The following is a 12967-nucleotide window of genomic DNA, read 5'->3' as shown; positions in this document are numbered from 1 at the left end:
ACTGCCACAATAACTATATTGAGTGATTAATCACAGTGCTGTCAAACACTAAAATAGTTGCACTATGTTCTCATGCAGCATCAACATAGCTAAAACAGATTATTATTTTGAATTGGGGGTTTTAATTATATTACATGCATTCTTACAATGCCCTTAGAAATGCAGAGTTTCACACACCCCTTACAAACAAAATGTATGGGAATATACTGGTATGTATATTCACATTATGTAATATAATGTGATAGTATTATTTATAATATAGTTCTACATAATACAACCCCATGCTTTTATTTTTCAATATACACTCTAAAAAATGCCAACGTTGGGTCAAAATGGGGCAAACTGAAGCTGTTGGGTTAAATTTTGAACCATCAATGGAAAATACCAACCCAACATAGGTTGATTTACATCCCAACGGTTGGGTTCATCCCTTTGTGACGCAGTGCATTTTTAGAGTGAATAAATAGGCAATTCCTCATGGATTATTCAATATTATACAATATAACATATTGTAAAGGATAATTTACAGATTTATTTTTGCACATATTTCTAAATATATATATATATATATATCAGTTTAACATATTGACAGTTAATATACAGAAAAAAAAATCTTTGCATAAGAGCACCACAAGACTTTTACAATCTGAACAGATTTTTTTTAAACTAGACATCATACACTTGCAGACTTTTTGAAAGTTTCAAATAGAAACACGATCAGATCTGCAGACTGGCACAGACTTTCTGCAACAAGTCCAGACTGAAAATCTGGGCAAAATCTGAGCAAAGGTCTTGTATGAATACACCTTAAGGCTAAAATACACTACATGTGACATATCATATTTAACTTAACTGTCTCTCGAGCACCAAATGCAGCTTTTGTGTTAATTAGTTGTGTTGCTGTACCTCCGTATGTAAAGAGTGGAACTGTGTGATTGTGTGTGTGCATGAGCCCCGGTATTGACACACAGATACAGGGCAGCGTTAACAGAGACCTCGCGATTGGATACAATGTTAAAATGTTTTTATGTAAACAATGCATATATAAACACAATCTACGGACGCAAGTTTATATATCGTGCGATAAGTCGATAAATTGACTATCGCGACAGGCCTACTCTCGCGCCATACACTGACAAGGCAGAGGAGAATATATCGATTGAAGTCTGCAGTTTGGTTTGTTTTTCGCACATAAAAGCATTATCGTCGCTTCAAAAAAAAATCAACTGAGCCACTATGTGCGGATGGACCAATTTAACGATGTCTTTAGTACTTTTCTTGACCTCGGCAAAAACTGACACCTTAATGTCTATGAGGAGGCCTGGAAATCTCTCGAATGTCAGCTAAATATCTTCATTTGTGCTCCAAAGACAGCGGAACTTTTCTACACATGTTTAACATCATGTGGGTGGGTAAAGATTTACACAAAGTTGATTTTTGGGGGAACTTCCCCTTTAAAACGTAGATCTGGATTCAATCACAGTGTAATAACTTACCAGGGAACACATAATGAATGAATATTTAATCAAGTTTGAAAGAGCTGTCGGAGTCTTGGTGGTGGTGACGTTGCTATCGAGCGACCTTAAGTGTAGTCGGTTTATAGCATCGTGTTAGCTTTTTACTTCTGCCGATTGTATTTTGGCTTCAAAACTAACAAATGTGGTGTTAATTTTGTAAAGATTATCTTGAAAGACAAAACCTATAAACATAATAAACTTTTTTGGTAATCTTAGAGCTTTTTATAGCTTTTTTATCAATTTTAACCTCGATTATTTTGTTTTTGTAATTGATGAAGGCCAAAATTTTACGATTACGATTAATTTTCGATTTATTGCACAGCCCTAAAAGATAAAGACTGATACATCTTATAAATTCTCCACTGATACCATTTCTCTCTTAATTTTATGCTAATTCACACATGCATTAATTATACAACTTATCCTTAAATACCTTACGAAAGCCTCCTACTTATTAAAGAGTTCTGGGCCCTCTTTAAGGGGATTTTAAGGGCTTTAGAATGCCGATGTGGGAGTGTTTCATAAGGTTTGGAGGGATCTTTCAACCATGACAGGGGTGTTTTTTGCAAAACTGCAGTCACACTGACAGTCTAGCCCTGGAGGGGAAAATGCATTCCTGTTCCTGGCCTGGCTGATGGACAGCTCTGAAGTTAATGTAGTGCTATGAGAGAAAGGACCACACAAGGTTCTGTGCCTCTGGATTATAGAAGCTGGACATGAATACTGACAGATTATATACTGCAAGCTTTAGACTATGTCTACACTGGTGTGATTTATTTGAAAACCGAGTTTTGGTTTTCAAAACGCTTTCTGCACACTCGCCCTTTCAAGCATTTCCCAAACGCTGCCCATCCACATGGAAACGTCTGAAAACGCTTAACGTTACATCCATGTACTGTGCATGAGTACAACCCAAGACACGTCAGCATGTGTCATTTCTGTCAGGCCTTTATTTACTGTCTGCATTATTATGTCACGGCAATGTGGAGCAAACATACTTTTTTAATATACGAATAATGTAACTTAGATGCTGCTGGAAACACAAGCAACTATAAAGCTGAAACTTAACTCCGTTCCGCTGCCAAACAATTATTGCGACTAATGAAATCTCCTAAAATGCACACTAAAGTATGCACGGACTGATATAAAGAGCAGCCGAAACAACCGTGTCACAGTAAGACAAACGCATCATCGTTTTTAAACCCATCCGTTTTCCTCATACACACACAACACGAAAACGTATATTTAAAATGTATACAATTTCGAAAGCGTTTTCGAAAAGCTCAGTTTTCGTTGACAAAAATGCTGGCTCAGATTGGTTTTCAAACAAAACCAGAGCAACCAACAATGACACAGCATAATATCATCAAGTTTTCTAAAAGCATACACTTTAAACACTTTTTTTAACAGTGACTGCCGAATGACGAATGCTTCATTGTTTTTGGGTTGTAAGTGCTGTGGGTTGTTTATTAAAGCATTAGTCATGGCTTTGTATTCATACATGCCTGGAAATATCTGTTTCAAGGACTATAGTGGAGATCGAGTGAGGTGTAATACCATCAATTGAACCAATAAAAAATAAGGTGAGGGTGTGAAATCACTTTTATACATACCCAACACTCCTGATACCCTTAATTCAGGTCTGACAGTTTCTGTGTCATTGCTAAAATTCACCCCATCTGATGGCAAGAAGGGACCAATTGGCATCTCCGTGAGCTAATCATGCTGAGAGCCTTTGGTGGCAGATGGTTTGGCAAACCTACAGAGGGTAAGACACGGCGACACGCTGTGTGAAAGCACTCACAGCAATATTTCATTAGTGTTCAAGACTCTTACGTGGACGGGCTAAAGCGTGAACTCTGTAGGGTTGAATGCAGCACAGCAGGAACATCACCAGACACCAGCTAGGGTGTGGCAGGTGTGTCATATACCATTGTGTAATATTTCACGGTAATAATAAAAAACCCAAACAATGTCCACACCACAGTTGTGTAAAATCTGATTGAAAAATCAATATTTCTGCACAGTCATACCTCAAATTGGGTAGCCTGTAGGGTACAGGTGTACTGTTTTCTGTGGCACATGAATAAGGCATGAAAAAAGCTTGCAGCTCAATAAAGAATTAATTAAAATAAATACACACTCTTACAAAAACATGCCTCGCCATCCATTTCATGCATTATGTTCCCACTCGCTTGAAATAGCAGACATTCGGAACTCCAGATATCTTTGATATTCCCCACTTAGATAATTTCATTCACGCGTTTGTAGACAGAACGTAATGTCCTGTACACATCCTCAACAATAGAGTGCCTGTAGATTATTTCTGAAGAACCATTAATTTGGCTAAACTTGCCTCTCCATTATTTTGAATTTAAACTCAATCCGCTTATCATTTTTTTTTTAATGCGACAAAGTTACACCCATACAACAAATTGTGTATTTAATCAAATTAACATGCAACAAAATTCAACAAACTGTTTATTTAAAATAAAAATAATTAAAACAATTGGCACGAAACCAGTCATAAGGGTACTTCCTAAAAATTTTGAAATTGGGATTAATACACTTTCTGAAAGCTGAATAAAATCTTTCCATTGATGTTTGTTAGGATAGGACAATATTTGACAGAGATAGAACAATTTTAAAATCAGGAATCCAAAAATCTAAATATTGAGAAAATCGCGCTGTAATGACGATGTGGAGAGTAGATGGACCTGGGTGTGGAAATTCAAAGCTTTAGAAAAGATACTAAACTTGAGTGGGTAATTCCCAAAGAGCGTTAAGCAGCGAGCTATGCCTGAAGGCGTGTTTCCAGCTATTTTTGTTCGTGATTTTGCTGCATAAATGATAAAAAAAAATTTATATATATATTTAATGCAGAACATTTACTAAATATCTTCATGGAATATGATCTTATTCTTTACTTAAAATCACATTCCTTGGTCGGTTATACCAAATCAACATGACAGGAAAACTAATCCATAAAATAAATGTAGCCCATCCCTAAACCTACAGTCACTTGTGAAAACGGACTGTCCTTAAACCCTATGGAAATAGTACAAATTCATATGAATTAGCCACCTTGTAAAAACAGTTACGAATTATCACTAGATGTGAATAAAATATGCATAAAAACACTTTGTATACGAAAGAAGTCTGCATTCATGACCTAAAACAAGCGGTCAAACTGTCTTCTAAACTCTCTAATTCTCACCTTGTCTCCACCATTTCAGAGAACGTTTTTCCGCACGCACAGTTATTGCCCTCTGACTAATCCCTTAAGATACTCAGAACCCAACTCTCTCGCTCTCTCTAGAACTCTGTGCTACACTCTTTCACTGTTTGTCAAATTGTCAGAGCTCTCTTCCTAATCCCATGCCACAGTATCTGAGGCTGTGTTACACTCATACTGTATCACGCCTGGAGGAAAACGCTCTAAAGATTACAAACCAATTCCAAATATACTTCCTTAGGGTCTTTTCCCCTCTCCTAGGAAACGATTTGGCATGACCAAAATAAGCCTATTCCCCCAAGACACTCCATTCATGGTGCTTTATAATAACTACTTTTTTACTGCTGTGATACAAACAATACAAGGAATAAATAATTATATTATCACTGGCTACGACGGCTGACAGAACATGGCGGATTACATGCAAGGGGACCCGCATTGTATGTAGATAGAAATAGCTCATTCTAAGGTAATAAAAACATAACGCTTCATTGTGTACACTCTTCATACACCTCTGAAGACATAGCTATATATATTATATTGCATTTCTATCAATAGATGACCCCAAAGATTACACACTGGACCTTTAAAGGAATCGTGTTCTCTTATAAGAGTTGGTCACAACAAATAAAGAAAGTAGCTATAAGAAAGATGTGCTTTAAATATGGTAAAGTGTTTAAAGAGAATTTACATAAACAATTCAAATCATTAAATCATGAAAAATGATTTGAATTAATTCCTAATTTATTAATGTATTAAACACATTTTTCTTACCTTCACTCCATGACTCAGGTGCTACGAAATTAAGGGCTGGCCCCCCACCAACTGTATAACTTGATAGCACCAGTGCCAGCTCTCTCAAATGTTATTCTAGAGCCCCGAGTAGAGTACAGGAATGAAAAGTGTAGTACACAGATTGATCATCATTAATACACAACCAAATATTTGTAGGTCTGGGTACTGCCAAGCACCACCAGGTACTTTGTCTGGTACCGTAATTCCACTTGTAAAGCCATTTAAGTACAAAGGACATGACATGGGAGATCATGTGAGAATATTGTGCTTTTCCAGGCACTTCTGTACAATCAGCTGTACACTACAAGCTTGAGTGCACAAATGACTTCAGACAGAAGCCGGCCACATGCTCCAGGCTGCTCCAGTTTAATTTAATTACACACACAAAAATCTGTGGGATTTCATAACAGAACAAAAATTAAAGGAAGAGGCAGATCAAAATAGCTGCCATTTTTTTTTCAATTAGATGCAGGAGATGCCTATACCATGAGCAATGTTTTACAGTACCGAATGACCGAGGTTTGCTATTTTTTAAAAGAACAATAAAAAATATAAACATACATGCATCCACATATGGATGTAACTGTAGAAATTTCAACATATGACAAATAATAAAAATGTTTTCTTCATCTCAATGCAAAAAACTGTCAAATTTGTGCATGTGTGAGGTTAAGTCAACAAATGACCTGCAGCTGCTGAGAGAGGGTGCTGGAGTCAGAGGTGTCATGGTAAAGATTAGGGCAGCTGCCAAGTCACATGATAGCGTTTTTACACCTGTGCCGGCAGGGTACCAGTCAACAATGGAGTGAGGATTCGGTTCGTGGACACAAAGCCTGATCCTTTCTAATATAATAAACCAAGCTAAACTGAATTTGTCTGCTTGACAAAACATAGTTAATTCATCTCCATCTTTGTGATGTGATTCACAGTCCATACCATCTTCAATTCAGGGAGCAATTCTAGCAGAGGAAAATAACAATGCCATTTTCTGGAATAACGTTATGCAAATAATATTAGCCTAGTGGCCTAAAAAAACTATCCAGTCTGCTGGGTCACGCTGTTTTCTTTCAGGAGTGTACATTTTCAGACACTCTGCAAAAATGGGACGTCCTCCAATGAGGTGGTGATGAGAAAATAGCATCTATTGATCAGGCTCATCTATCACAGAGTGCTGAGGAATGCTGAGTCGCTCGATGGAGGGAGACGACGATGAGGCTTAACTATTTCAAGCACAGAAACGTTTATCCAGGAATTAATAAAACAGGAGTTTTTTTAAAACAAAACCATATCATAAATGCTTAAATGGTTGTTTTATCAAGTGTTATAGTGCGATTTCTAACATTTTACATTTAAAAAACATTTAAAAATAAATTATAATACACATTTTTGCAACATTATTCAAAAATAAATCTCCTGGGGAAGCAGATTATGACAGAAGTGATCTCATGTTACACACACATACAACTGCAGAGTTTACCTCATTTATTTTCACCCATACACCAAAGGCAAAAGAAATCATCAAAAAAGGTTTTATTTATACACTATATATTTTAAATACTCTTTATTGCATAATGTTGTGTCAATAAAAATAAAACAATTGAGACATTTTTACAAATATTGTCACATTATATATACAGTACAGGGCTCGACATTAACGCTTGTCTGGGAATAATACGAGTTCAGGGGACGTATAATCCTGTTATTTAATGTCATCTGGCTTTTCTGCGTGTCTGAGTGAATGAGGTGCACAGATTAACATACTACATGAGGTCGAGGATTTGTCTGCGTCTGCACTGTATGAGCATATAAACACATAAACTTAATCTCCAGAGTTGCTCTGAGAGTTTATTTTACGAGACTTTCCTGTTATAGTGAAGCTGTCGTCAAACATACTAAGGCTGTGTCTCAATCAGCTCCCTTGCCCAGTAGTCAGGGCACTGACCATGGAGTCAGCCATTTTAACCGCTGTGTCAGTCGCAAAATCCTTCCAGTGCACTGAAACTTTCGATCCCTGAAATTCCCACAATGCACCGTAAAAATGTTTTAAGACGTTCAGACTGAAATAGTTGGAGCCAACTAAAGGAACTTCATGACACACTATGTAACTTTTTAACCCTCCATTGCTAGAGCAACAAGACCACGCCCTTTAAAATGTATCTGGAAGCGCACCTGACTGTTTAATGCTGACCTGCTTCTGAAACATTCTGGTACAACTACTTACTGGGCACATTAATAAAACACACACCTTAATTCTGCATTAGGAACCAGATGACTCAGGATAACTTCTCAGCTCAAGAACCATTCCTTACGGTCACTTCATCTCAGCATCACATGTATAAACAAAATACAGAACAGAACCCACAGCGCACACAGACCGCCTGGCATTTCTCCCTGGCCTCAGCCCCACTCCTGTTCTCCCTGAATGGACAAACACGTTTGATTGACGGCACTGCTGAGAAACCAACACTGTGATGGACTAATTCAAGAGCAAGAAGGAGGATGCTAGCTCTGCACTGTGGTAAATCCCATGAGTGCATGGGACACATATTTCAGTCAGCTGTCCGCAGCAGTTGTCTTTAAGATGACTCTGCAGAAGAAGTCTGATAATACAAAAAGTCTGTGTATTGGTTTATCACCGGCATCAATATTTTCAATATGCTTTTGACTGAAGATGCTAAATGACCAAGTTGACTTTTGGCAAAGGGGTAACAATTAACATAGTTTTCTACACAATGCCATAAACAACCAGTCAATAATAATGTAGTAATGATATTATAAAGAATAATCAAGGTAAGTTTTACTCAAATTAAAGTGAAGATGAAGAAAAGGAAAATGTCGTCATCATTTACTCAACCTCTTGTCATTTCAATATGACTTTGTTATGCAGAACACAAAAGAAGATATTCTCAAGAATATTTGTAACCATGTTCAGTATGGCTTAACAGAGAGACGTATGGCTTAATATGTTGTAATAGCCTTACACTACTAGCATTCGGCGTTAGAAACACATCGAATATTTTAATTTCTTTTAAAAAGAAACTAAATGTAATCCTTATTTTAACCTAAGGAGGCCGCCATGTTCTTTTTCGATGACGTAAAATGGTTGCACGCACAAGAGGCCGAACTGAACACAGACACACTTAGATCAGTTTTTCAGTAAATATAAGGTGCTGTAGAATAAAAAAAATATATAAAACTAATGATTAAATAATAAAGAATGAAAATAAAGACACTATTTTGTGTATTTTCATACATTTTAATATTATTGGTCAGAAACGATACAAACATACAGTAGCTACATTTAAAGAACCAAAATCATTGCAAATTTAATATATATGTTTTAAGCCATTACAAAATGCATTTTATCCAGATTTTGACTTTTTGATGTTGATTTATCATCTCTATGGGTCATTAGCTGACGGGGGCTAATATTCACGCAAGCTCACATAATACAGGACAAATAGCCGTACCGCAAGCATCTTATTATTGTGTTTATCACATATGACTTCTCAAAATGTATAAAGTATACGATAACTGTGGACGATGATGTCTAAAATAGTCTTAACGGTCTTAAAGATGGTAGTTACTATACTATGATATGTTACGGTACTATGATTTAATACATGTTTACCTAGAACAGACGCTTACTCAACGCATTCTTCTTTTATGGCAGGTAGGCTGGCTTGTGTCAATAGGACATGCCACCATCTACTGTCCCTGTGTATTTATAAGTCTGATCTTATGTTTGAAGTCTTATATTTTAGTGTTATATACGGAAAACATGTGTTCTTTGCTGTAACTTTAAGAGAACTGGTTTAGGTTGCAACCATTTGATGTCACGAATTTTGACGCAAAAAAATGGCGGCCTCAGAGTAAAATATTTATTTTCAAAGTTTATGAATACTATGACAGTTACACTGTTTTCTATTTCACATTTATAAAGTCAATGCCATTGTAAATATATTGAGGCATACATCTCTCTATACACAAGGTTCCTTTAAACACTAAAACAATTTCTGCTTCATTAAAAGCGAGTAAGACATTACTTTTAGATCTACAATGTAAACATAAAAACAGATCAAAATAATTTTTTGCAAACCTAGACTTCAGAACAGAAGCAAGAGTTTTATGGATAGTCAAAATATTTATCTGCAACATGACCGGCTGCCTTCCAGAAGCAGCAATTACAGCCTAACGGAACAAAAGCAATCAGATATAACACGCTGTAATTATCTTCACACACTATAGATAAAAACAAAGGTGATATGTACTAACAACTCTAACTGAAACACTCTATTAGCCCTATAGCAGTGTATAAAACCTCAGCATAATTTAACAATTCGAAAGGACTGAACCATTAGATTTATTTGCACAAACATTAAATATTAGCAGTTAGGTCACATGGCCACATAATCTACACTGTAGATTCTACAGGTATGTGCACTGATTTTTTATTTCACACTTGCAAGCAATAAGATAAACCACAGGGTTGAAATGTGAACCTCAGCTGTACACTGGACTAATTGGACTCTTAGCAACAGCCTCACATGCTCCAAAGCATCAGATGAAAGGAAGCATTCTGCTTTGAACGGCCCTAGATGTTAAAGCACCAAAAACGAAGGCAATTTTCCTCTAGAGACGGAACAGTAAGGTGTTCCTCACTTGAAAAATGTAATCTTGCTTTCTGATTCCGTTTCTCAATGATACCGTTTGGGGTCCCGCTGCCTTCTTTAAAAACAAGTTTGCTAATAATAAAATGGGGTGTTAAAATTATCCCACAGGCAGACAGTTCTTCAAGCTCCGTATTATCCCACCTCTTAACTGCCTGTATGTGCTGGGTGACGTAAACTTTAAGCTGCTTTTACATCACTTGCATGGAAGACTAAATTAAAGGGAGATGATGGAGGTGGGGGGATGCTCCGCTCAATCGATAAATAACACTTGTGTCTTGGGCGAGCGACCAAAACAGGAATGTGATCTAGACTAAAGGAAGACACAAGAGCTAACCCTGTGTGTCTTTTAGGAAGGCTTGTGGAAAGGGAATAATGCTAAATGACAAGCTCAGAAATTGGTGGAAAAAGTTAAACTCATTTGCTAACACATATAATCTAAATGAAGGTTTCAGAGCATCCAGACCAAAGACCAAACAAAACAGTGTTGCATACATTTCCCATTTGTGACATGAGTCTCATTTTTATGTCATATAACATGGTTCCACTCGAACTTCTTTTCTTTGAAAGGCCTGTCATTGACATTGCCTCTTCCTTCAATGTCATCAAACTGAGCTACGTTCTGGAATAGCACTGTAGATGCCTCGTCATTTAATTTCATGAGAATGTTTTTAATTGTTAACCTTCTGGGTAAGGTTGCATTTCAATCTACTTTAAATAGTAAGCTATATCACATTCACTACAGCTGACATTTCTGGGTCACAGGAAATCCAAGTAAATGATGCACCTTTGTGAAAGTAAATGTCTCCCTGCCACCAGCAATACCACAATGCATCGCTAATAATTGTGCGGGTCTGAGGATCTTAAAAGATTGTGTCAACATAAATAATAGATTGGTTACAGTTCGTCTGCAGAAATAGCTCATCTGGAAACATTTATTCTGGGGATTTCCTTCCCAATTAAATTATCTACAGTAAACACATTACTAAACATTTGGTAAAGTTTTCTTTCTTCAAATCATTTACCCAAAATAACAACCGTGCCATTACTGAACTCATCTCAATGACGTTAAAACACAACGCGTCATAATTTAATGACTTTCCCATTGGTTTAATATTCATGAGGTGTCATGGCAGCTGACATGATTTGAATGTGAAATTGTCTACATTACATATTTATGTTTCACCAATTGGCACACACAGACAGTGATTAGCCAGCTGGATATTCCTTTATTCTGATCCTTTGGGGCTTTATTAAGAATTAAAGAGTCATACGCCACTCCATTCGCCAGAGTGAATGATTTACAAGGAAGAAACGCATATTTACTGACTCTCATTTTTAGATCAACTTATCCTTTTCTCATTGAACTATCCATTAACAGTAAAACGACCCGATAATTTGGAGTTTAGTCCATGTCTGACACATCTGAGGACTCATTTTAGTATATTACTAAAAGTTCTCGAAATTACCATGTCATCACAATCTGCCCATCCATTGGGGACACACAATATCATTGACAGATCTTGAAGACACTTTGTCTCCAAAACACAAAAGTATTTTAGAATAAGAACAGTCCCCTTAAAAGTGGCGAGACTGTCATTATTGCCAACTCATCTAAACGTTTCGACGAGACATATATCAAAACAAGCAGTGGTGGGTTCTTCAAACACATCAGTGGACTACTTCCGGTGTACCCGTTTCAGGTGAGTGTGATTTACCTGTGGCAGCGCAGAGTTGAGCTGTCTCTGTAGCACATCTCTGTCGTGGAGCACATCCTGAAGTTTGCTCTGAGACTGGATGAGGGTCTCCTGTGTCTCCCGTAACGACTCCAGCAGCTTATCTCTCTCATCCAACATATTCACCATTAACTGCTCGAAATTAGATTCGGCATCCGTGCCGTTCTGAGACCCTCTCTGGGAACTCACCGAGTCCCCCTCATTTATGGTTGGCATCACTTCGCACATCATATTGCTATGCGTTCTTTTATAAAGTCAAATTGAATAAAAAAATCTCAGACGATTTTTTTATTCTTGATTCAGGTTTGAGGTCCACCACTCTCGTTAAGTGCCACTTAAAATGCGCGTTAAACTGTATCTGCGTGTCCGTCTTTTAAATTCATATACATCCTGTAATTTCACTCATTGTAGCCCTTGCCCTGCATACATTATTCACGCACCTTGACCTCTCTGATCCATGATTGTCGGCCTTCGCCACTCTGGCATTATCCACCCGGTGTCACTTGAAACTCAATTCATTTCTCTACAAATTCATCACAGTGTTAGCCACACGCACAATCGATTTCAGCTTATTAAAGCTTCGCGGTTTCGTCGCTTTAACATCCACCAGTTGCCATTAACCTTTCAGAAAACGGCGAAACGCGCGTATGCCGCATCCTCCGGCTCCTTCTGCCATCATCATCATCATCTCCCTGCACGGCGAGCCGAGAGAAGCGCTCCTCCCTCTACGAGCTCAATCCAGCCGCCGTATACAACACAGCTATTCCGCTATCTCCATAACCATTCGCGCATATTTAAAAGAAAAATGAACAGGTTGACTTTATGGTTCAAAGTCTCCCGCGTCCTCGGAGAATAGCATATTCAACTGGCGCGGCGTCACGACACAGCTCGCCCAAACAGTACAAATCGGCAGAGTTCCTCACATCAGCACCACGCGACTACATGACTGTCATGCACGAGAGTCGAGACGGGTACGGGGAGTTTGTAAAATGGTGTCAAGCGCAGCGCCCTCTC

At 37.7% G+C, this 12967-nt stretch overlaps 1 protein-coding gene across 2 annotated transcripts in view; it reads right to left on the bottom strand.

Moving 5' to 3' along the window:
- The window catches only part of ppfia4 (PTPRF interacting protein alpha 4), a 76570-nt gene extending 63660 nt beyond the window's left edge, over positions 1-12910 (bottom strand). For both annotated transcript variants that reach the window (XM_079482937.1, XM_079482936.1), the window contains exon 1: positions 11936-12910. In XM_079482937.1, coding sequence (XP_079339063.1) covers positions 11936-12184 — 249 coding nt within the window. In that variant the 5' untranslated portion in view covers positions 12185-12910. The remainder of the gene's footprint in view (positions 1-11935) is intronic.
- Between the last annotated feature and the right edge of the window lie 57 nt (positions 12911-12967).

This window comes from Barbatula barbatula (assembly GCF_947034865.1).
Source record: "Barbatula barbatula genome assembly, chromosome: 20".
Taxonomy (NCBI): domain Eukaryota; kingdom Metazoa; phylum Chordata; class Actinopteri; order Cypriniformes; family Nemacheilidae; genus Barbatula; species Barbatula barbatula.
Note: the sequence above shows the minus strand (reverse complement) of the source record. Positions and strands in the feature narration are given on the sequence as shown.